We start from the raw sequence: 26,092 nt of genomic DNA on the forward strand, positions 1-26,092 counted from the left end.
AGGAAGATTGGAATGTAGAAACAGAAATAAACTATTCTTCCTCATGTCTGTTCTGCCATTTAGTGAGATTGTGACTGGTCTGTATTTTAACTCCATCTACTCACCTCCCTTTATAATCCTTAAAACACTCACTAAACAAAAGCTATCAGTTTCAGTTTGTTAACCCCCAGCTTTAACAGTTGTTTGGGGGAGGGAGTTCAATATTTCCACCATCCCACTTCAATGGCAACTGATTGGGAACCTAAGCAGAGTGACAAGGGAAAGTGAAACGAAGACAGTTAAAAGAACAGTACATAGAAGATAGGAGCAGGAGGAGGCTTTTAAGCCCTTTGAGCCTGCTCCGCCATTCATCACGATCATGGCTGATCATCCAACTCAATAGCCTAATCCTGCTTTCTCCCCAAAGCCTTTGATCCCATTCTGCCCAAGTGCTATATCCAGCCGCCTCTTGAATATATTCAAAGTTTTAGCATCAACTACTTCCTGTGGTAATGAATTCCACAGGCTCACCACTCTTTGTGTGAAGAAATGTCTCCTTATCTCTGTCTGAAATGGTTTATCCTGAATCCTCAGGCTGTGACCCCGGTTCTCGACACATGCATCATTGGTGACCTCTTCCCTGCATCTACCCTTTCTAGTCGTGTTAGAATTTTATAAGTCTCTATGAGATCCCCCCTCATTTTTCTGAACTCCAGCGAGAACAATCCCAACCTAGTCAATCTCTCCTCATATGACAATCCCGCCATCCCTGGAATCAGTCTAGTAAACCTTTGCTGTACTCCCTCGAGAGCAAGAACATCCTTCCTCAGAGAAGGAGACCAAAACTGCACACAATACTCCAAGTGTGGCCTCACCAAGGCCCTGTACAATTTGCAGCAACACATCCCTGCTTCTCTGCTCGAAACTTTTGCAATGAAGGCCAACATACCATTAGTCTTCTTTACCGGGTGCTGCACCTGCATGCTTACCTTCAGCGAATGGTGCACAAGGACACCCAGGTCCCGCTGCACACTCCCCTCTCCCAATTTACAACCATTCAGGTAGTGATCTGCCTTCTTGTTTTTGCTTCCAAAATGATTAACCTCACACTTATCCAAATTATACTGCATCTGCTATTGGTTTGCCCACTCGCCCAACCTGTGCTGTAGGATCCCTGCATCCTCGTCACCTAATTTGCTAACATCTGCAAACTTTGAGATGTTACAATTTGTTCCCTCATCCAAATCATTAATATATATATTGTAAATAGCTGGGGTCGCAGCACAGATCCCTGTGGTACCCCAGTGGTTACTGCCTGCCAATTTGAAAAAGGCCCATTAATCCCTACTCTTCGTTTCCTCTCTGCCAACCAGTTTTCTATCCACCTCAATACATTTCCCCCAATCCCATGCGCTTTAATTTTGCACAATAATCTCTCATGCGGGACTTTGTCAAATGTCTTCTGAAAGTCCAAATATACCATATCGACTGGCTCCCCCTGGTCGACTGTACTGGTTACAGCTTCAAAGAATTCCAACAGATTTGTCAAGCATGATTTTCCCTTCATAAATCCATGCTGACTCTGACTGATCCTGCCACTGCTTTCTAAATGTTCCGCTTTAAAGTCGTTGATAATGGATTCAAGCATTTTCCCCACTACCGATGTTAGGCTTACTGGTCTATAATTCCCTGCTTTCTCTCTACCTCCTTTTTCGAATATCGGAGTGACGTGAGCTACCCTCCAATCTGCAGGGACAGTTCCAGAGTCATAGAATCCTGGAAGATGACCAGCAATGCATCCACTGTTTCCAGAGCCACCTCCTTAAGCACTCTGGGATGCAGATTCTCAGGCCCTGGGGATTTATCTGCCTTCAATCCCATCAGTTTTCCGAGCACCATTTCTCTACTAATGTTGATCTCCCTCAGTTCTTCCCTCTCACTAAACCTTTCATTCTCCAACATTTCTGGGATCTGATTTGTGTTCTCATTTGTGAAGACAGAACCAAAGTATGTATTCAATTGCTCAGCCATTTCTTTGTCCCTTATTATGCATTCCCCTGTTTCTGTCTGTCGTGGGCCTACATTTTTCTTTACCAATCTCTTTCTCTTCACATATCCGTAGAAACTCAGTGTCAGTCTTTATGTTCGCTGCAAGCTTCCTTTCGTACTGTACTTTCCCCATCTTAATCAATCCCTTCATCCTTCTTTGCTGAATTCTAAACTGCTCCCAATCCTCAGACCTATTAATTTTTTGGCCAATCTGCATGCTTCTTCCTTGTATCGGATACTATTTCTAATTTCCTTTATAAGCCATGGATTGGCTCTCTTACCCCCTGTGCTTTCGTGCCAGACAGGAATGAACAATTGCTGTAGTTCCTCCATGCATTCCTTGAATATTTGCCATTGTCTATCCACTGTCATCCCTTTTAGTTCTTCCCAATCTATCAAGGCCAACTCATGCCTCATATCCTCATAGTTCCCTTTATTAAGATTCAGCACCCTAGTCTCCGAATCAACTACTTCACTCACCAACTCAATTAAAGTTTCTATCATGTTATGGTCACTCATCCCCAAAGGGTCTCGTACAGCCAGATTGGCAATAATTCCCTTCTCATTACACAGTACCCAGTCTAAGATGGCCTGCTCTCTAGTTGGTTCCTCCACATATTGGTCAAGAAAACCATCCCGTATACACTCCAGGAATTCCTCCTCTACGGCATTGTGGCTAATTTGATTTGCCCAATCTATGTGAAGATTAAAATCACCCATGTTCACCGATATTGCCATATTACATGCATCACTAATTTCTTGTTTAATGCCATTCGCAACCTCACCAGTGCTGTTAGGGGGTCTATATATGACACCCACTAATGTTTTTTGTCCCTTGGTATTTCTCAACTCTACCCATACAGATTCCACATTGTCAGAGCTAATATCCTTTCTCACTGTTGTGTTAATTTCCTCTTCAGCCAGCAGTGCCACGCCACACCTTTTCTTTTATGCCCGTCCTTCCTAAATACTGAGAACCCTGGGACATTCAGTTCCCATCCCTGTTCACCCTACAGCCATGTCTCCTTAAACCCAATTATATCATACCCATTTATATTTATCAGCGCGATTAGTTCATCCACTTTATTGCAACTGCTCCGTGCATTAAGGCACAGAGCCTTTAAGTTTGTCCTTTTTCACAATGCTCGTCTTGCTCCCAATATTTTCTCTACTGCCCGGTTTGAATTTTGTCCTTGGTTTCTCCATCTATCACTTTTCTTATTCACTTTTCTACCTTTTGCTCTTGTCCTTGCTCCCTCTTTCTCTGACTCCTTGCATTGGTTCCCATTGCCCTGGCATATTAGTTTAAACCCTCCCCAACCACTCTAGCAAATAGCCCCCCCAGGACATCAGTTCCAGTTCTGCCCAGGTGTAACCCGTCCAGTTTGTACAGGTCCAACCTTCTCCAGAACCGGTCCCAATGCCCCAGGAATCTGAAACCCTCCCACTGACACTATCTCTTCAGTCACGTATTCATCCTATATATCCTGTCATTTCTACTCTGACTAGCACGTGGCACCGCTAGTAATCCTGAGATCACTACCTTTGAGGTCCGATTTCTTAACTTCCTTCCTAGCTCCCTGTATTCTGCTTTTAGAACGTCATCCCATTTTTTTTACCTATGTCGTTTGTACCGATGCGCACCACGACCACTGGCTGATTCATCCTCCCCCTCCAGAATGTCCTGTACCCGCTCCGAGATATCCTTGACCCTAGCATCGGGGAGGCAACATACCATCCTGGAGTCTCGTTCGTGGCCACAGAAATGCCTGTCTATTCCCCTTACAATTAAACCCCCTATAACTATTGCAATGTCACACTTACCACCCCTCCCCTCTGCAGCAGAACCAACCGTGGTGCCACAAGTTTGGCTGTTGCTGTTTTCCCCTGAGAGGCCATTCCCCTCAACAGTATCCAAAGCGGTATATCTGTTCTGCAGGAGAATGGCCACAGGAGATTCCTGCACTACCTGCCTCGCTCTCTTGCTCTGTCTGGTGGTCACCCATTCCCTTGCTGCCTGCGGAGTCTGAGCCTGCGGTGTGACCACCTCTATATACGTGCTATCCACGATACTCTCCGATTCGCGGATGCTCCAAAGTGTCTCCAGCCGCCGCTCCAGCTCTGAAACCCGAGCTTCCAGGAGCTGTAACTGGAGACACTTCCTGCACATATGCTGACCCTGGGGACTGGAACTGTCCCCAGCCTGCCACATGGAGCAAGAGTAAAATGCAAAAACGGCAGAAAGGGTATTCGAAAGCATGGGGCAAATAGGGCCTCAGTACAAAGAAAAGTTAGGACAATTAAAAACGGCAAAAAGGCAAGCCTTTTTCATTTACACAAAGCATCTGGAACAAGGACCCAAAGGTGGACAGCATGGGTCCCAAAGGTCTGCCAGTTGGGAAAAGTGAGTCCTAGGAAAATAAGTTTGAAAAATATTGCTCTAGCCTGTCCTAGCATTCAATAATATCATGGTTAATCTGATTGTGGTATAACTCCACTTTCCTGCCTGCCTGCCCCCCCCCCCCCCCCCCCCCCCAACTAATAACCCTCAACTCCCTGGATATTCAGAAATCTGCACCAATTCATGAGCTGAGGAAGGGAAGTATGCGTTAATCATAAGACCATAAAACATAGGAGCAGAATTAGGCCACTCGGCCCTTCGAGTCAGCTCCGCCATTCAATCATGTCTGATATTTTTCCTCATCCCCATTCTCCTGCCTTCGCCCCATAACCCCGATCCACTTATTAATCAAGAATCTATCTATCTCAGTCTTAAAGACACTCAGTAATTCGGCCTCCACAGCCTTCTGCGGCAAAGTGTTCCACAGATTCACCACCCTCTGGCTGAAGAAATTCCTCCTCATCTCTGTTTTAAAGGATCACCCCTTTAGTCTGAGATGGTGTCCTCTGGTTCTAGTTTTTCCCACAAATGGACACATCTTCTCCACATCCACTCTATCCAGGCCGAGCAGTATCCTGTAAGTTTCAATAAGATCCCCCCTCATCCTTCTCAACTCTTAACGAGTACAGACCCAGAGTCCTCAACCGTTCCTCATATGACAAGCTCTTCATTCCAGGGATCATTCTTGTGAACCTCCTATGGATCCTTTGCAAGGTCTGCACATCATTCCTTAGATATGAAGCCCAAAATTGCTCACAATACTCCAAATGGAGTCTGACAAGAGCCTTATACAGCCTCAGAAGTACATCCCTGCTCTTGTATTCTAGCCCGCTTGACATGAATGCTAAGATTACATTTGCCTTCTTAACCGTCGACTGAACCTGCACATTAATCAACAGGAGATTCCCTTGTCCATTTTTGCCCTAATACCTAGAGATTTCATGGGGTCGAGAGCTAATGTTGAGGACTCCAGGGAAGCCACTCCCTCCCAACTGTTAACTATTGCTTTGCCACATCTGATGGTCAGTCCTGCCAGTGGGGCAGGAAATACCCAGGGATGTTGATGAAGAAGTCTTAGACATTTGCTGGAAGGTATGATTTGTGAAAAGTATGCCAGGCTGTTGCTTAACTAATATGGGGAATAACTCTTCCAATTTTTGCACAAGTCACAGATATTTGTGAGATGAACATTGCAGGGTCAATCGGGCTGCATGTGCCTCGTCGAAGCTGGGAGTAGTTCAAACAGTTATTCTTATTTTACTTTACTTTACAACAGAGTGGTTTGTTAGACAGATGCAGAAGATAGGTAGGAATCAAACATCTTGCTGATGTGGAGTCATATCTAGGCCGACCGATTAAAGACGATAGATTTCCTTCCCCGAAGGGGATCAATGAATTAAATGCGAGTAAAGCAGGAAACTCTGGTGTAGTAAAGGGGGGCATAGGTGTCTTTTCGGCAGGGCTTCAGGATGACGACATGGCACAAGTGGAGGGGCTTCGATGAAACTCTGGATGGATCCTGGTTGCTGCTCGACAATCCTGTCATGGCTGTGGCCTTTCCAAACTCCATGGACCGTTATCCTACAGTTCATCATTTAATCCTGAACTTTGTTCCTTTAATCATGCTGAGTTGGTTATACCGCATACGGGTTATGCAGTATTTTGTTTTTTTGTTTTGTTTTTATATATGTGCTGGAACCTTACTTTTATAATGAGGGAGTACTCTTTTTTTTAGATACCCTTCATGTGGTTTGCGGAGAAGATGTGGCACCACAGCAGTGTGGCGGTGGATTGGTTTGCTGTGGAGGTGGTTGGTATGGCCTTACAAGTCCTCATTTTGATTGAGGAATATACCGTTAGAACTACTGGTGTTGTGTTTTTCTTTGGTATTTTTGTTATTTGGAGGGCAGCACGGTAGCACAGTAGTTAGCACAGTTGCTTTACAGCACCAGGGTCCCAGGTTTGAATCCCGGCTTTGTCACTGTCCTTGTGGAGTCTGCACATTCACCCCGTGTGTGCGTGGGTTTCCTCCGGGTTCTCCGGTTTCCTCCCACAGTCCAAAGATGTGCAGGTTAGGTGGATTGGCCATGCTAAATTGCCCTTAGTGTCCAAAGAGGTTAAGTGGGGTTACTGGGTTACGGGGATAGGGTGGAGGCTTGGGCTTGAATAGGGTGCTCTTTCCAAGGGCCGCTGCAGACTTGATGGGCCAAATGGCCTCCTTCTGCACTGTAAATTCTACGATTCTATGATAATGGTATCCTTGCGTGTCTCCGGTGAAGGTAGACAATGCATCCTGGATAAGGCTGGGTTCCTTTTTTTTTCTTCTGTGGTTGGCACCTCTGGTATTATTGGAGTGGGGGAAAAATATGGATTGGTGCATGCTCGGGAAGTCCAGTTAATCCTCGGATATCTAGCCTCAGGTTGGTCCTCTATATTTACTTGGCTGCGCAGATAGCGGCAGTGGTCACTTGATTAAGCAGGTCAGGGCAGTAGTAACTGTGTTTACCCAGGTCGGGTGGGATATGTTGTAGTGGAGTAGGTTACCCTTCCCGGGATGTCCCCTTTTGGGGGTTCCATTGGGGAGGTATTATCTTGTTGGCTCCCAGGGCCTGAGTCGGAGATCCCCTGCTCTTTTTGGTATCTTTTTATCCTGTCATTATCTGTATGAAGGGAGATGCCGTCTACAATGATTCTAATTTGAACGAATTGTACGAATACCTGCTGGTCTTCTCTGTGTAACTATGTGGAAAAATCAGCACTCTGTACGGTGCTGGATTTTGGGGTTTTATTGCGTCCTGTATGCAAAATATCCTCTCAGAATTAATGTTTTTCTGAATTTTTCTGTATTTCTTTTTCTTCTTTTGTGGTTAAAGAATTCTTAACTGTCTCCTCCAACGAAAAGATGTTATATTGTGGAATTCTTGCCTCTGGTATAATTAGATTTGGGGGAGGTATGTTTTGGTGTGCGCCCAAGCGTGACATAGAAATCTTAACCTATACTCTTGTTGGTGTATAAACAATCACTACACGTGAAGGTGTGCGCCACTTTACTATGTTTTTGTGGCTTTATCCATTTTCCCCTTATTCTCTGGTTTATCCGTTTACTGTCTTTTCTGGTATAAACAGAAGCCCCAAGATTATTGATTAAGCTGGACCAACTGTGTTGGGGTTCTCCTGTCTTTGTTCTCTTTTTCTGTATGTGGCTGAAGGGTGGCATGGTGGTACAGTGGTTAGCATTGCTGCCTCAGCACCAGGGATCGGGGTTTAATTCCGGCCTAGGGTATTTGCCTGTGTGGAGTTTGCACTTTCTCCCCGTTTCTGCGTGGCTTTCCTCTGGGTGCTCCGGTTTCCTCCCACAGTCCAAAGATGTGCGGGTTAGGTGGATTGGCCGCCTATATTGCCCCTTAGTGTCAAAGAGGTGAAGGTTAGGTGGGATTATGAGGATAGGGTACAACAGTGGACATGGGCACAGTGCTCTTTCAGAGGGTCGGTGCAGACTCAATGGGACGAATGGCCTCCTTCTGCACTGTCGGAACTCTACGAAATGTTTATATTGTACTGTACCAGTTTTGAGGATTTTGTCTGCACGTTCTCCGTGTCTGCGTGGGTTTTGTCCGGGTGCTCCGGTTTCCTCCCAAAAGTCCTGAAAGACGTGCTTGTTTGGTGAATTGGACATTCTGAATTCTCCCTCTGTGTACCCGAACAGGCGCAGGAATGTGGCAACTAGGGGCTTTTCACAGTAACCTCATTGTAGTGTTAATGTAAGCCTACTTGTGACGATAAAGATTATTATAATTATGTTGTGTTTTGTAAAAATTGAAAAACTCGAATAAAATATATATATTTAAAAATGGGATAAAGATATGCTATCAATTATGTGTGTTTTGTTCATTGTAGATTCCACAATGAGCAGCATTCGGATTCCCAGACTTACTTTTCGTTTGAGTAAGGTAACATATACTTTGCTGAAATGAAATACTCTACTATTTATTGCCTTGACAATTATTCCCATTATTAATAGACAATTTGAAGAAAAATATAGACTTTAAGACTAGGAATATATGAAAAGGCTTCTCTTCCATTTTGCTGTCAACAAAACAAGGTTAGCATTTTAACAATTTCTTGGCAGCAAAGCTTCTCAAGTATGACTTGTCAAAAATAGATTGACTGCTTCAGGAATGGATCTGCATGGAATGTCAACAATCTTAAGACAGTGATTTATGAATGGAAACCAAGCATTACCTTGGTGAAAAGTCTTAAATAACTGCTGGCCAAATACTTGTTCATTCATGGCAATGTAACACATTCTTTCCTGTCAATGTTGTATTTACTGTGTTCACTTTCATATGGGGCTTTTCTGCCTTTACCGAAATGTCTAAGCAATAGTCAAAGCAATGAGATACCAGCAGTATTTTCATCAGATGCTAATTGGAGGCATCCAGATTGCCCACAATAAAAATCACCAAATATCAGGGTCAAATAGATCACCTTTTAAGAATATAAGAAATAGGATAAGAGTAAGACATGACCGCTGGAGCCTGTTCAACCATTCCAGATAATCATTGCTGATTTCTACTCAACTCTACTTTTCTATCCTTTCCCCATATCCCTTAATAATAATAATAATAATAATCTTTACTGTCACAAGTAGGCTTACATTAACGCTGCAATGAAGTTAATTTATGCCATGACTTCAGACCATCTCCTCCTGAAACAGGTTTTCAAAGAAGTGTTAAAAAAGAAACTAAGGCCAAATTAGGAAAATCTCTGGGAAATTTCTCATTGTCTGATTTCCAGTCAATGTTCCAGGAGACTAAATCAGTCCATAACTCGTCCTAAGCCCAGCCAATGTGCTCCTTTCTCAGGAAATTGTCCAATTCCCTATGGAAGGATGGTAGGGAACTCATCCATACCCGTTTTCTGTCTTTCACCTTTCTCAAGTAGGAGCAAACCTTCCAACCCTTGGAAACTGTTCCAGAATCTAAGGAATGCTAGAAGGTCAAAACTGATGCAGCCACTATCTTTTCAGCTACCTCTTCTAAAACCGTAGGATCCAGGGGATTTTTCACCACTTAGTTCAGGATTTTTCAAAGCTGCGGGCTGCAACCCGTGGGGGTCAGAAAGATCGCGATGTTCTGCGTACATCAGCCACTAACGCAGTTTCTCAACAGCAGCATTCAGAAGACTGTGGGGAAGAACCACAAACGGCTCTCTCCCATTAATATATGTTCTTTGTTCTCCTCTCCTTAATCTTCTTTTTTTCCTCATGGCAGTGTCTAACAATGAATGAAGGTTCACAATTGTTGGCGGCTCCCCAGCATCTCTCATGAGTAACTATTCTTCATGTGTGACCCTGGACAGTGAACTTTGATAGATTAGGAGGCATCAGAGGCATGTCTGAACCTGTCCTCACTCAATGCTGGCATAAATTCAATGCAGCAGAGGCTACTGGATATTGATTAAGAACAGGAAAACTAGATGATTTTCTTTCCCTCCATTGCCTGGGGGAAAGAAAACTTCAGTGTCCCAAACACTGCCTTGACTCAGGATAGGCAAGTGAATGTGGCGTGGGTCCCGAAGGTCTGCCGGCCGCCGTCCCCGAGGTCTGCCGGCCGCCGTCCCCGAGGTCTGCCGGCCGCCGTCCCCGAGGTCTGCCGGCCGCCGTCCCCGAGGTCTGCCGGTCGCCGTCCCCGAGGTCTGCCGGCCGCCGTCCCCGAGGTCTGCCGGCCGCCGTCCCCGAGGTCTGCCGGCCGCCGTCCCCGAGGTCTGCCGGCCGCCGTCCCAGAGGTCTGCCGGCCGCGGTCCCCGAGGTCTGCCGGCCGCGGTCCCCGAGGTCTCCCGGCCGCCGTCCCCGAGGTCAGCCGGCCGCCGTCCTGAGGTCTGCCGGCCGCCGTCCCCGAGGTCTGCCGGCCGCCGTCCCCGAGGTCTGCCGGCCGCCGTCCCCGAGGTCTGCCGGCCGCCGTCCCCGAGGTCTGCCGGCCGCGGTCCCCGAGGTCTGCCGGCCGCGGTCCCCGAGGTCTGCCGGCCGCGGTCCCCGAGGTCTGCCGGCCGCGGTCCCCGAGGTCTGCCGGCCGCGGTCCCCGAGGTCTGCCGGCCGCGGTCCCGTATTTCTGCCGGCCGCGGTCCCCGAGGTCTGCCGGCCGCGGTCCCGAAGGTCTGCCGGCGTGGGTTTGGCAAAAGTGGGTCCCAGTAACAAAGGTTTGATAGTCACTGACCTAGTTCCATTAATTTTGTTGCTTTTATTTCTTATTGCTGAATTCTTTTAAATCCCTCATTCTCACTAGATCCTCAGTTCCTCAATTTTTGGAATGGTTTTGTCTTGAACCGTGAAGACAAAAGCAATATATTTGTTTAATATTTCTGCCATTCCCTTATTCCCCAATATAATTTCACCTGTTCCGCCCTCTATTGGGCAATTTACTTTCGCTCTCTTCCTGTATAAGACCACAAGACATAGGAGCAGAATTAGGCCACTTGGCCCTCGAGTCAGCTCCGCCATTCAATCATGGCTGATATTTTTCTCATCCCCATTCTCCTGCCTTCTCCCCATAATCTCTGATTGCCTTATTAATCAAGAACCTATCTATCTCTGCCTGAAAGACACTCAGTGATTTGGCCTCCACAGCCTTCTGCGGCAAAGAGTTCCACAGATTCACCACCCTCTGGCTGAAACAATTCCTCCTCATCTCTGTTTTAAAGGATCACCCCTTTAGTCTGAGATTGTGCCCTCTGGTTTTAGTTTTTCCTACAAGTGGAAACATCCTCTCCACGTCCACTCTATCCAGGCCTCGCAGTATCTTGTACGTTTCAATAAGATTCCCTCTCATCCTTCTAAACTCCAACGAGTACAGACCCAGAGTCCTCAAACATTCCTCATACAAAAAGTTCTTCATTCCAGGGATCATTCTTGTGAACCTCCTCTGGACCCTCTCCAAGGCCAGCACATCCTTCCTTAGATATGGGGCCCAAAACTGCTCACAATACTCCAAATGGGGTCTGACCAGAGCCTTATACAGCCTCAGAAGTACATCCCTGGTCTTGTATTCTAGCCCTGTTGACATGAATGCTAACATTGCATTTGCCTTCTTAACTGCCGACTGAACCTGCACATTAACCTTAAGAGAATCGTGAACAAGGACTTCCAAGTCCCTTTGTGTTTCTGCTTTCCGAAGCATTTCCCCGTTCATACATACCGTAGAAGCCAGCATATGAATCCAACCGTCTCAAAATCCCTCAGAAAACAGGAATCAACTTATACCAGAGAAAAAAAGTGAACCAATCTCTCTCAGGAGCATTGGGTGTGTGCCACCTTTGTCATTAGCCACACATGGTCTACTCTGAAAGGGTGTGTCTTAAACTCCTATGCATCTTCACAGCACAGCCCTTATCATAGAATCATAGAATTTACAGTGCAGGAGGATGCCATTTGGCCCATAGATTCACCCAAAGCCAGAATTGAACCCGGGTTCCTGGAGCTGTGAGGCAGCAGTGCTAACCACTGTGCCACTTGATCCCTTGCACTCAGTTATAAGGTAGTGGTAAGTAGAACTTCCATCTGTGGGGTGACAAATTGAGGCTGACTACTAATGATGGACAGCATGTGGCTGTAAAAGGGGGATCGGCTTAGATGCCAAGTATATGCAAAAATAAGGTTTTTGAGACTGAAAAAAAAGTGGGGTTGACTTATATGTCATGATCTACAGTATTGACAAGAATGTTTACAATCTGTTTTTATCCCCTTTGGCCTAATCTCATTACCTCTTTTCTATATCCATGTCAATGTCTCGGTCCTCCCTTACTGAATTTTCAAACCTTCCCATTCCTCAGGTTTACTACTCTTCAGGCAACAATATAAATCTCAACTTTTTACCTAATACTATTTTTAATTCCTTTTATTACTTTTAGTTGAACCACTGTGGGGATTTTGTGCTTTAAATTAAGCAGTAATTCTTTAAATGCTAGCCATTTCTACCATCATATTTTTGTAATGTCATATACCAACTACCTTAGGCAACCTACCCCTAATATCTATTGTCATGTAAGAGTACCTTTAAGAAATAGGTGTTTATAAATGGGTGTGTATATAAATGGGTGTGTATATAAATATCTGTAGTGAGAGTACCTTTAATAGGTATTTACTACTGCAGTGATATCAGAGAGTGCGTGGAGCTGGGCTGTCTGTCAGCTTTTTACTTTCGTTTAGGCTGTTTGCTGCAGGGTGTGTTTTAGTTTCGTTTTCAGTGTTGGAGCTGAAGCCAGACAGAACAGGTGCACTGTTAAACTCTCTGCCATGAAAAGACTATCTCTTGATCATTTGATGAATTTAGAATTATAAATGTTCTCAGTAGTGAATGTAAACCTAATGTGCTTCTGTTAAAAGGTGTTTCTTAAGTCTTCTGGATGTTAAAAGACAGCTTACGGATTAATTAGTGTTGTATTCTTTGGGGGCTGTATTTGAATTAGTGGTTGCTAAGTTGTTCACTGTATGTTTTAAAAAGGTTAACTTGAGTTCATAGAATGAACATTGTTTTGCTTTAAAAAATACTTTTCCATTTCTGCTGTACCACACCCGTAGAGTGGGCCGTGTGCTCCCCATACCACAATCTATTAAACGTTGTGGGTCAGGTGAACGCCATGATACACATTGGGGTTCTCTAAATCCTGGCCCATAATACTATGCTGTTTTCTCTGCTTGATTTAAAATCCTAGTTTTGAACATAACGAAATTACTTTCAAACTCAATATAAAATGTGATCATTTTACACATTGTCTATCTTAGAGGCCCCTTTATTGCAAGATACTTTATTAACCCTTTCTAATTGCACAACATTAGATTCAAAATAGCCTGTTCCCTGGCTGGTTAACCAGAGTTCATCTCCCAAAGTACACAATGAAATAAAGCCCAATCTTATACTTTTGCTATGTCTTATAATGGGGACAATTTTAGAAGGAACATTATGGAAGTGATCTAATGATCACAGTGTAAACCCGCGTGAGTGACAATAAAGGCTGTGTTTCAACCCAGGCAAAAAAAGTTCTTGTCAGGATGCAGTTTTGAAAAAGCTGCCTTTGAAGGCCTGGACCTCTGAATCGGAATGAGAATCCATTTGCAATATTATGTGTGAACATTATGGAGAATATGTCTCTCTGGTGTGGTAGACCGCACAGAAAGTTGAACATTCTACGTACCTGAACATTCAGAACCATCAAACAAACAATGAGTATAATAGTCAGAACTTAGATCTTTTTGGTATGAAACCACGAGGCCTGGAAAATGCTCCTGAGAGAGATTGGAAAGATGTAGGGCAACAACTGGAGGGAGATAATTGAAACAGCAGACCTATGCCACAACAGCATAAAAGCATGGGCCACCATTCAGAGTCTGACACCCTGATGGATAACAATCAGTGTATCGCCACAGTCCGTCAACCAAGGTACACATCAACTCATTCTAAAATGACAAACTAGCCCTTAAAATACAAAACAAAACCAATCCAGCAGGAACTCTACTTTATCTCCAGAGACATCAATAAACAGTTCAACTTTTAAAAAGGGACAAACCTCCATGTAAACTTTGAAAGTAGCTGGACTCAATTATATATCTAGTGAACTATTTCTATACAATACTTCCTAACTACCTGACGTCTTCCAATTCTTGCACAAAGTCAATACAGATACCTAAAGTGAGGCTAAGGTAGTTACAATGTTTAAACCATATAAAGACATAACATTGCTGAGAGTTATCACTCAATATCCTTACTCTGCTCAATGATAAACTATATAAGTACATGGTAAAGTATAAGATAGTACCAGTAATGGAAAGGCCATGATCCACTGGGTTTCACCCAGGACATTCTAACTGTGAATAAGTCACAACTCAATACAATGACGGCATGCAAATTTGGAAAATTAAAGGGAGTAAAAACAGGCAGGGTGTAAAACGGACATCTAATCCTGCCAAAATCCACCCCATATTGCCAAACTCCACCTCATACTTGTTGAGTGGGTTAGGTTAAAATCAGGACTAATGTGCCAGTAAGTTAACAAATACACAAATTTGAGAACTCTGGAACTGGGAGCTTAAGTTTAAAAACAAATGTACATTTGTAATTTAACATGTAAATGAAAACAGATTCATGTGCTTCACCTAGGTTGGCCTAGACCTAAAGAAAGGTGTTCTGGGTTCATTCGGCCCAATACAATCTAGGTGAAGCAGAAGAACTCTTGGGCAGTAGAATTCCCAAATCCGGCTATACCTTCACTGGAAGGTGTCGAGCAGAACCCAAGTGCTTTTCAAGAGGAAAAGGGGGCAAAACAAAAAAGGAAATGATCTTGTGGTTCAACAATGTCTCACTATAGGATGAAATGTTTTGATGCTTGTGACGCATGTTCTGATCATTACCCTGATACTGAAAAAAGTCCATATAAAAGAAACAAAATAACTTTTCCTTACCTTATTGTGTGTGAAAACAATCCTTAGGTCTGGCTTTATTATGCCATATGCCATGAGGAGATCTTGAACTTTTTTCAGCTCTTCTTTGCATTTTTTGACAGTGGAGTAAAATTGCTTTCTTACAGGGATGTTCTTAAAAAGTTTGAGCACAGTCACGGTTGTTCCTAATAGACGAGAACAACAGTAAACAAAAGATGAGAGCAAGCACTGAAAAATGAAAGTGCTAATCTTTGAAACAGTTCTGAGGAGTTATAATTCTGTCATGTACCTATCCTTTGCTGTGCCCAAACAGAAACACTGACGAAAGACTCCATAATAGCTGCTGCTGCCACACTGCTCTTCTCCCAAGCCCTCGCTCACAGCCAGGGTTTTGGAGAGGGCAGCGAGAAGCAGTTGAAGAAACTATGACTGTAGCTGCTGCAGCTCGGCACTTCTGTACCATTAGTACTTACACTTTCACAGCACTGGAATTCCAGCTTTGGATTGGATCAAGATCTTGAATGGAAATGCAAGATCAGGAGAAGGAGGTGGCAAGAGGGTGAGTCAGGAAGTGCAATGTTTGGTGAGAGGTTGGGTAGGGGTGGGCAGAAGAGGCCACAACCCAGAGGGTTTGGGGAGGGGTGAGATGCCACAACTTGGAGGGCTGTTGGTCGAGGAGAGGGGGGGGGGGGGGGGGGGGGGGGGGTGCAGGATCTGCAAAATCCGGGAGAATTAGGGAGTGGGAGGTTCGGGTAGCATCATCAGCAACAAACAGGAGGTTCGTTGGAAAGTGGAAAGTAACATTCTTCTTTTAAAATAAAATATGTTTTTTAAAAAATACATGTTATTTCATTTGCCAATGTAGGAATTTAGCAATGTAAATATTGTTACTTGGAGTGTATAACCTTTCAATATTTGTTTTTTTTCTGATGAGGAAAGTCCTAGACCCCAACTGCAGTTTTAACATTGATTCCTAAAGGAAACAATGTTTCACTTAAAGTCATTTGACGTAAAAAAAATCACGATTTTCAGGAATGCATTCAGAACTTCAAGCTGGACTTCCTGTAACCAAAGAGAAATTATAGAAAATCTCAGCAGGTCTGACAGCATCTGTAGAGAGAGAAGAGCTAACATTTTAAGTCCAGATGACCCTTTGTCAAAGCTTGGATTTCCTGTCCTTCATTTCTCCGAGTGAAGAATAGTATGACAATTATTCCCATAGAATCCCTACATACATTGCAGAAGGAGGCTATTTGTCCCATCGAGTCTACACCAGCTACCCGAAAGAGTACCTCAATCAGCCCACTCAGGTAAGAGTCATAGAGTTTTACAGCACAGAAAGATGGCCCTTCAGCCCCTCGTGTCTGCACTGCCCACCAAGCACCTATCTATTCTAATCCCATTCTGCAGCACTTGGTCCATAGCCTTGTTCTTGAAGGTCGTTGATTATCCTGATGCAACTGCACTGAAGTCTGTTCTCGGTGTATGTTGCAGATATTTATTGCAACCTGCATTGGAGTCATTCCAACCAAGTGCATTTTGCAGAAGGATTGGTTGTCATACCAAGTTAAAACAGTATTGCAGAAATAAAGAGAAAAGTTGAAAACTTGCACATATTTCAAAATCCACAAGATTAAAACACCTCCAAATTGAGGCAGATTCAGCAGTTTAATGGGCAGCACGGTAGCATTGTGGATAGCACAATCGCTTCACAGCTCCAGGGTCCCAGGTTCGATTCCGGCTTGGGTCACTGTCTGTGCGGAGTCTGCACATCCTCCCCGTGTGTGCGTGGGTTTCCTCCGGGTGCTCCGGTTTCCTCCCACAGTCCAAAGATGTGCAGGTTAGGTGGATTGGCCATGATAAATTGCCCTTAGTGTCCAAAATTACCCTTAGTGTTGGGTGGGGTTACTGGGTTATGGGGATAGGGTGGGGGTGTTAACCTTGGGTAGGGTGCTCTTTCCAAGAGCCGGTGCAGACTCGATGGGCCGAATGGCCTCCTTCTACACTGTAAATTCTATGAATCTATGAATTTAGCTCCTTTATTGGATTGGATTGGATTGGATTGGATTTGTTTATTGTCACGTGTACCGAGGTACAGTGAAAAGTATTTTTCTGCAAGCAGCTCAACAGATCATTCAGTACATTGGAAGAAAGGGAATTGAACAGAATTCAAGAAAGTACATGGGAATACATAATAGGGCTACACAATATATACAATGTAACTACATAAGCATTGGCATCGGATGAAGCAGACAGGGTGTAGTATTAATGAGGACAGTCCATAAAAGGGTCGTTTAGGAGTCTGGTGACAGTGGGGAAGAAGCTGTTTTTGAGTCTGTTCGTCCGTGTTCTCGGTTTGGACTCCTGGGCACATGATTTCTGTACTATCTTTTAATATCTATCACATTTGCACAATTTGAGACAGCATGCAACTCTCAGTTAGGCTCAGTGACACTATTATTATCCCTGGGCCAGAAAATTGCAGGTTTTATGAGTTTGAAGTACATAAATAATACTACAGTGCAGATGTAATGTCCAAGGTGTTATCTCCCAGATGAGGTGTTAAACGGAATCCGCCCTCTCAAGCAATTGTGAAAGATGCCAGGGGCTGGATTCTCTGATTCTGAGACTAAGTGCTGACGCCGGCGTGGGAACAGTGGCCTTTTACAACCGGAAAAATAGCGCAAAAACGGCCACCAATCCCCCGCCCAGTGGGGGGCTAGCAGATACGCAGCGGTCCAGCTGCGGGTACGGGCAGAGAATGCCGGGTCCATGGTCGCGCATGGCGGCAGCCTTTGGCCAGGCTCGCCACCCCCAAATCACCCCCCCCCCCCCCACCAGTGCCCCCAGCCCCTGCCAAATCCCCCCCTGCCTGAAGATCGGCCCCCACCTCCCCGACTGTGGAGGCTCTGGACTCAGTCTGCAGCCGCCACGTCGAGTTCCCGACAGAAAATAGCATGAAAGACCAACGCCGTCAGGAACTCGGCCCGTCGGGGCAGAGCATTGGGGGAAGGGCCTCAGGTAACGTCCTGATGCCGTCCGTACGGCGTGTGGCATACTCCTAGAAGACGTCGTTTTGGAGGTGGCGGCGCATCGCAAAAGCAGTGCCGTTCCCAATTTTGCCGCCAATGTGGATTGTCCGATCGATCGCCAAACACGATTTTAGCATCGGAGACCGGAGAATTCACCCCAGGAGAAGAGCGGGAAAGTTTTACCCGATGTCCTGACAATATTTATCCCTCAACCAACATCACTCAAACAGATTATCTAGTCATGTTCCGACATTGTGAGAACGACTACACGTAACAGAAAAGTACTTAACTGGCTGGGAAGTTTTGGGACATCTGAGGTTGTGACAGTCACACTAAAGCTGCAAATTATTTCCGTTTCTTTTTTAAAGTGACTAAATAGAGCATAGACATATAATTAAATCCCTGGATTCAGCTTGTTCTATAAATGATTTTGGCAACATAATAGCCTGGACTTTGTGGTGGCAATGACAGATAAACTATTACCCTATACTGTAGTAATCACCGTGAATGTTATCTGGCAGAGCAAGTGCCAATGTGGGACTAGAAGTAGTACTGCCCACAGTGTTTTGTGAAGGGACACATGACCTGAGATTAGTCGGTTGTGGACAGGACTGAGTCTTATGTGCAATCAAGCATGGAATTAGGTCATAGCTTGGGCTAGAACCCGTGATATGTACATAGTTATGTGTTATCAATCAACAGTTGTTCAGCCAAACAAGACTTGAACACTTCATGAGACCTACTGAACACACCAGATGGTGGCAACTCTTAGGAAAAAGCCAGAACCTCACAGATAAATTGGAACAGAACGCTGGAACACTAAAGGAGCAACATTCTGATTTGACCGAAAGCCTGGAGTGAAGATATGGAAAGAGATTGCATGAAAAAAAGCTCCATCATAGAATTTTAAACAGAAAGGAAGCAGAACCATTTCCACTGTGCAGCTGAGGAGATCTGCAAGATCTATTGAAGGTCCATTGTCAAAACCCGCAGAGTGCAGAGTCAAAGGACCAAGCAGGAGTGAACAAAAAAATCATTTCTAAGCCAGGGCTAATCCTTAAAACTTCAGTGCTGTAAAAGAGTTAAAGCAGCTCGTTTCTGAAAGCACCACAGCCAGCCCAAGTTCAGAATATCCACCATACAATTCGGCAGCTGAGCTTGGTGTAGGAAAAGAGGGAAAAACAGAAACAAAATGGTTTAAAAGCCTCCGTCTTGGCTGGAAATCCACTGTAAAACACCCAAGAACCTTCTAAAATCGCAGTGAAGGCCCAGAATTGATGATTTGAGTAAATCACTGCACAAAAGTAAAGACAAAGTGGCCAGGGTCACCATCGCCGTGAAAACCCACCATAACATGACAAGAGTGGAAAGGCTCTTTGAAAAACAGTTACTGCAGGGCCATCTTTAAAACCTACACAGTATTTAAAGATATACTCACCTGAACCTTGAAGCAACCGTGGACAACAAATCAACATACTAGCTTTAGAATTAGATAAAAAGACTGAGCCGAGGAAGTGAATACACAGATCCGATAGCCAACGATAATATTGTGAGGCAAGGAATAAACAAATCTTCAAATAAATTTGATGAAGTTCTCAAACCCTTCAATACATATTTTATCTAAGAAGCAACAAAGTTTTCGAGATAGCGAAATTCAACGAACATATCTAACATCCTGGAGCACCAGTTCACTCTTTTTATCAACAAATTATACAAATTGGCTAAAGGCTGTGACGACAATGACCTTACGCCAAAACTCGCAAGGGACAGAATTATTGTCAGAATGGCTGACAATTCCCTTTCAGATATACTGCAGACCAAGGAAGATCTGACTCTAGAAAAGGCCATCAAGATAGTCAAACAATCTAAAATCTGCCAATAGCACTGATCAATTTAATGTGGAGAAAGTAAGCCATGGCACAGAGCAACCCCACGATTCCTGGCTTGTGTCACTGTCTGTGCGGAGTTTGCACGTTCTTCCTGTGTCAGCGTAGGTTTCCTCCGGGTGCTCTGCTTTCCTCCCACAATCCAAAGATGTACATGTTAGGTGGATTAGCCATGCTAAATTGCCCTTAGTATTCAAAAAAAAGGTGGGGGCTTAAGTAGGGTACTCTTTCCAAGGGCTGGTGCAGACTCGATGGATCGAACTGCCTCCCGCTGCACTGTAGATTCTATAACTGTCCAGCTTGTAAAACAACAAAGAGGCAGAGCCACTCCTGACCAAGGAAAGCAATACCTAAACTGATCACAAGAGGCTGGGCAACCATATCAGCACTTTGCAGCCTAATGATCTTACAGGCGAGAGCAATGTCCAGCAGTCTCAGTGAGTGTATCAACTGCAACTGCCAGGGACGCTTTGGAAAAGACACACAGATGAATGGAGGATGCCAAGGCAATCCAGGAGATCAAAGTACCACACCAGGAAGACACCCAGCCATGATTCTTGGGTGAGGTCAAGGATCCTGGATTCTTTTTGAAATACAGAGAGCTCAGTAAGCGGTTACGTCACCAACTTCAAACTGGACACGAGAGCCAGCTCTGAATTGGCTTTGCTCTCTGCAGAGCCAGCTTATCCAATTTTGTTGCAGATGGCAGAAGTTCCTCTGTAGTTAGAGCAGCCAAAACATCAGATAATTACCACTATACCATGGGTGAAAGACAAACAAAAAATAAGCAGCAACAGAGCCCAATCCCGGGTCTCAACAGTTGCTGTCGCACTTCCTGACAACAGACACACACAACACTGGCTCTGAAAAATTAATTCTTTATTTTTAGAATGTCAAACATTTCCATTATGATTTTAAAAAGTGAAGTTGTAAGTGTGTTCATGATACAGTATGTATGTCCCAATAATTTATTTTGCTTTCTGTAACAATTTAAATAAGTGAAACATTCGGTGCATTTTACTTGAATATTCTCAATGATAGCAAAGCAGCATGATTTACCACTTAACCTGTCTGATGTCTTCAATGTTACTGGGTACCTATTGATCCCCTTGATCCAATGCCTGACGATGGAAAAGGCAAATCCGTACCACAGATCGTTAGCACTTCTGTGCGTAGATTTTTTTTCAGGTCAGTAACAAGTACCGTTGATTCACCGCTGACTGTACAATCCTGGCTACAATGTCATTTGAAATGAAATGAAAATCGCTTATTGTCGCAAGTAGGCTTCAAATGAAGTTACTGTGAAAAGCCCCTAGTCGCCACATTCCGGCGCCTGTTCGGGGAGGCTAGTACGGGAATTGAACCATGCTGCTGGCCTGCCTTAGTCTGCTTTCAAAGTCAGCGATTTAGCCCAGTGTGCTAAACCAGCCCCTGGAGCTCTTAATTAATTTATACCCATACCATTGACAGATTGATATTCACTCAATGTATTTATTTATTTACAAATTACAAAATTCCTATATGAGCTGCATGATCGGAATTTGATTTTTTTGGTTAATGGTGCTTCAGGATATTACCAGCTGTTATCATTATTTTTAAATTAATTGAATTTTGCCTTAATTCTTCCCAAGGTTTGTTGCAACTGTTGAAGATCCAATGTTGAGATTTGAACCCTCTGAAGTACAAGATACATGCGCACTCCACATACACACAAATTGGAATACCTTGGCCTACGTGAGAAGGCTTCTGTGAAATGATGTGTCCAGTATTGTCCAAAGTATACTGAGTACTCACTTCATCAGCAGTTGTCTTAGTTGTGACGATAACCTGTGGAAAAATGAGACTGAATTGTATTTATATTATCAAAACATTACGGAAAATAGTGAAGGCAAACCACAGACTCAATGAGCAAATAAATACAGTGCCTACTGTAGACCAGTGCAGTGCAACCAAAAGAGGAAATGCTGGAAAATCTCAGCAGCTATGGCAGCACCTGAAGGGAGAGAAAAGAGCTAATGTTTCGAACCCAGATGACCCTTTGTCAAAGCTGTGCAAGCTGTCAAGTGCTGTGCAAATCAGGTCCATGTTAAATGGCGGTTGAAGGTGTATTTTGAGAAGATACGTTTCAATTAACCTCAGTTTCTCTGGGTTAATAAACTGAAATCAAGCAGCAGGAAATAGGAACAGTATGCCATGCGGCCCTTCGGGCCTGCTCAGCCATTCAATATGATCATGGCTGATCCTTTATCTTAACATCATACTTCCACTCTCTCCCCCAATTCTTGAAACCTTGAGTCTAAAAATCTATTTACTTCTTAGATATATTCAGTGACTTGGCCTCCATAGCCTTCCATGGGGCAGACCGCCAAAGATTCACCATCCTCAAATCAAGATGTTTCTCCGCATCTCAGTCCTAAATGGCCTATCCAGTCTCCTGAGACCCCTTATTCAAGACACCCTCCAGCCAGAGGGAACATCTTTTTTTCCAGTCTGTCCAGCCATGTCAGAATTCCATATGTCTCAATTAAATCCCCTCTCGTTCTTCTAAATTACAGTGAGTACAGGCCCAGTCGACCGATCTTGCTTTTTTAAAAATATCCCATACATGTAGTGCCTCAATGCAAACCACCCAGCTAACCATACACCACCCTCCCCGACACACACACGCACTCATACATGCATGCATGCGCGCAGCGCCCATGACACACACGCGCGCGCGCGCGGCGGCGGCCCCCGACACACGCACGTGCTCCCCCGCCACACACACACGCGCGCTCCCCCGACACACACACCCGCGCGCTCCTCCGACACACACACCCGCGCGCTCCCCCGACACACACAGGCGCCCCCCTCACACAAACACACGCGCCCCCCCGACACACACATGCGCCCCCCCCGACACACAAACCCCACCAACACACAAATCTTCCCTTCAGTTCTGACGTAAAGTAAGAATTTAACTTATTCTACACTTAAACATCCTGTTTCTCCATCTGAAGTGGATAACTTCACATTTATCCATATTATACTGCATCTGCCATGCTTTTGCCCACTCACTCAATGTGTCTAAATCACCTTGAAGCCTCTTAACATCCTTCTCACCGTGCACTTTCCCACCAGGTTTTGTGACATCAACAAACTTGGAAATATTGCTTTTTGTTCCCTCATCTAAATCATTGATATATTTTGTGAATAGCTGGGGCCCCAAGCATTGATCCTTCGAGGTCCCCAGTAGTCAATGCCTGCCACTCGGAAAAGGTTTTTTATTCCTACTCTCTGCTAACCAACTCAACGCATGCCAATATAATACCCCCAATTTTAGCAAACTACCCTCTTTTTGTGGGACTTTATTCTAAATTCTCCTGTTTCACACTATAAAGGACCTACATTTGTCTTCACTTATCATTTTATTTTTATACAGTCATAGAAGCCTTTGCAGTCCACTTTTATGTTACTTGCAAGTTGACTCTCTTACTCTTATAGAAAGCTTTCCGAAAATCTAAATACACCATCTCTACTGGCTCATCCTTATTTATTCTACAAGTTACATCCTCAAAAAATTCCAAGAGGTTTGTCAAACATGATTTCTCTTTTATAAATCCATGTGGACTTTGACTAAACCCATTGGTATTTTTAAGTGCCGCGTTATCAGCATCCTTTATAATAGACTCTGGCATTTTCCCTCCTACTGATGTTAGGCTAACTGGTCTGTAATTCAGTGTTTTCTCCCTCTCTCCTTTTTTAAATAGCAGGGTTACATTTGCCACCCTCCAATCTGCCATGAATATTCCAGAATCTACAGAATTTTGGAAGATGACAACCAATGCATTCACTATTTCCACGGCCACCTCTTTTAGTACCCTGGGATGTAGATTACCTGGCCCTGGGGATTTATTGGCCTTCAGTCCCATTAACTTCTCCAACACTCTTTTTCTAGGAATACTATTTAATTCCTCCTTCTCACTGGGTCCTTGATTCCTCTCTGGGAAGTTATTTGTGTCTTCCTTCATGTCGACAGAACTAAAGTAGTGGTTTAATTGCTCTGCCATTTCCTTGTTCTTTATTATAAATTCTCCTGTTTTGGACAGTGAATCTTTGGAATTCTCTTTCCCAGAGGGTCGTGGATGTTCGCTCTTTTGATTATACTCAAGGCTGAGATTGACAGATTTTCCGTCTCTCGCAGAATCAAGAAATATGGAGAGCAGGCAGGAAAATGGAGTTCAGGCAGAAGATCACCTATGATTGTACTGAATGGCTGAGTAGGCTGGAGGATCCACATGGACTACTCCTGCTCTTATTTCTTATGCTTACTGTTTAGGACATTATGTAATTGTTTCAAATCAAACAAAGTCTCAGAATGGCAAGATGCACCCCCCGGTGTGGAGTTTCACTCAGCTGGACTGAGATTGGAGAACTGGGCATCAAAGTCAATTCATGGCGACCCTACTTTTTTGGTCATTTACTTTAATGATTGATAATCAGGACCATTACTAATTCGGGATGCTGTCTTATGCCCTGTTCACTGATCTGCACTTGTCAAGCAAGACTCTTATCAGGAGTAGACACTCAATCTTTTGGGACTATGGTGCTAAATCTGTGACATGTATTAGCCTTGAATCAAAATTATTTTAATCACAGAATTACATCAATGCTGTCTGATTAATGGATAAATGCTTCAATGAGTCAAATTATACATTTTGTCATAACAAAAATGATTGTGCATCTCCCCGACGTCAGCTGGTCGTAGAAAGGATCCCTATCCACACTCTCGGCCAGGAAATGGTGCCTCACACTACAAAAATACAGTCTCTTAGATTGCTGCTGATCTAGTCTCAAACCAGTGTGTGTATACTGCTTTCCGTAGTCAGCAGTGCCATTTATATTGCTGGCTACTCCTCACATTAAAGTTAGTGGCAAAGAGGTACAGGGCATATTTACTGGAACATATCAGAGGCCAATTTTCTGGGTAAGCAATTCTCAATGTAACAAGAGCACAGACAGCAGTATTGCTTCCATCTTCACAAAAGACAGCATCAAAAGGTTATTTTCAATGTATGACTCTGCACCAGAATAGTTAAATTACATCTGGTGTAGGGCGGCACGGTGGCGCAGTTGGTTAGCCCTGCAGCCTCAATGCGCCGAGGTCCCAGGGTCGATCCCGGCTCTGGGTCACTGTCCGTGTGGAGTTTGCACATTCTCCCCGTGTTTGCGTGGGTTTCGCCCCCACAACCCAAATATCTGCAGGGTAGATAGATTAGCCACGCTAAATTGCCCCTTAATTGGAAAACATGAATTGGGTACTCTAAATTTATTTTTTTTAATTACATCCGTTGTGAACATCCCATAGAATAATAAAGCACCAAAAGAGAATATTCAGCGCATCATGTAGGTGTTGGCTCATTTCAAGATTATGCAAGTTTTCAATTAGTTCCACTTCCTTGCTCTTTCTTCATATCCCTACAAAATTTCATTCATTCCTGGCAGGAAAAGAACTGGTTTCTTCTCAGTGTCATTCCATTGCTGTGTAATTAAAAATGCCAATTTTGTGGAATAAGTGCAATGAATTTTTTTTTAAGCAATTCATAGCACCACATGCCACCCTGACACAAACACTACAAAAAGTTCATTGTTAGTCTGATGCCAATCAATACCCCGAATGTCATCTGAATGATCTGGATAATTGGAATGTGACAGCCTTTCTAACATTTGATAAAGTATCACTCTCTTACCTCAGACACAGTACAGATAGAACCCAAAGCTTCACCACGAAAGCCATACGTTTCCAGGGCTTCCAAGTCCTCATGATGGCTAATCTTAGATGTGTAGTGCTTGAGCCCCATGACAGGGGTGTCAGCAGCTTTGATTCCATCGCCATTGTCTCGCACTTCTATCCTGTCAAACCCACTGTTTTCCTGTTTCATAATCAGAGCCACAAATGGTGCTTTAACATTTATTATAACTTTAAATTCAATTAAGTTGATCAAGAATAGATAAAAAGCACCCTTCAAATAAGTCTTGCTTACAACAAATTATCAGACTAACAGTTGAAAATTTTACATCACAAAAGAGAATATTGCAGCATGCATGTGCATCTGGTGAATAGTCAGTACAATTAATAAACTATCAGTAAATTCTGAACCTATATCCCATTTTACATTTTAATGTGCTTGGTAGACAATATGGAGAACTCTCAGCTGAGGTATAATTTCTGCATTCAAAGGACAGTAAATGTGTGGAATAGTCCATCTCAGTCGAACAATGAAAGTTGGCAATGAAATACATTTTATAAGGGTGATGGATGTTTGGTGGAAAG

General features: G+C 43.9%; 1 protein-coding gene across 6 annotated transcripts in view; it reads right to left on the minus strand.

Annotated features, from left to right (window-relative positions):
• pms1 (PMS1 homolog 1, mismatch repair system component) overlaps nucleotides 1–26,092 on the minus strand; it is a 174,339-nt gene that overhangs the window by 135,274 nt on the left and 12,973 nt on the right. For all 6 annotated transcript variants that reach the window (XR_005459750.1, XR_005459749.1, XR_005459748.1 and 3 more), the window contains exons 3-5: nucleotides 25,509–25,691; nucleotides 21,504–21,606; nucleotides 14,883–15,046 (exon numbers count right to left, since the gene is read on the minus strand). Coding sequence is in view for 2 of the 6 variants with exons in the window: in XM_038789157.1 (XP_038645085.1) it covers nucleotides 14,883–15,046; nucleotides 21,504–21,606; nucleotides 25,509–25,691 (450 nt within the window). In the remaining 4 variants the exon portion in view is untranslated. The remainder of the gene's footprint in view (nucleotides 1–14,882; nucleotides 15,047–21,503; nucleotides 21,607–25,508; nucleotides 25,692–26,092) is intronic.

Source organism: Scyliorhinus canicula, chromosome 2 (genome assembly GCF_902713615.1).
Source record: "Scyliorhinus canicula chromosome 2, sScyCan1.1, whole genome shotgun sequence".
NCBI classification, from domain to species: domain Eukaryota; kingdom Metazoa; phylum Chordata; class Chondrichthyes; order Carcharhiniformes; family Scyliorhinidae; genus Scyliorhinus; species Scyliorhinus canicula.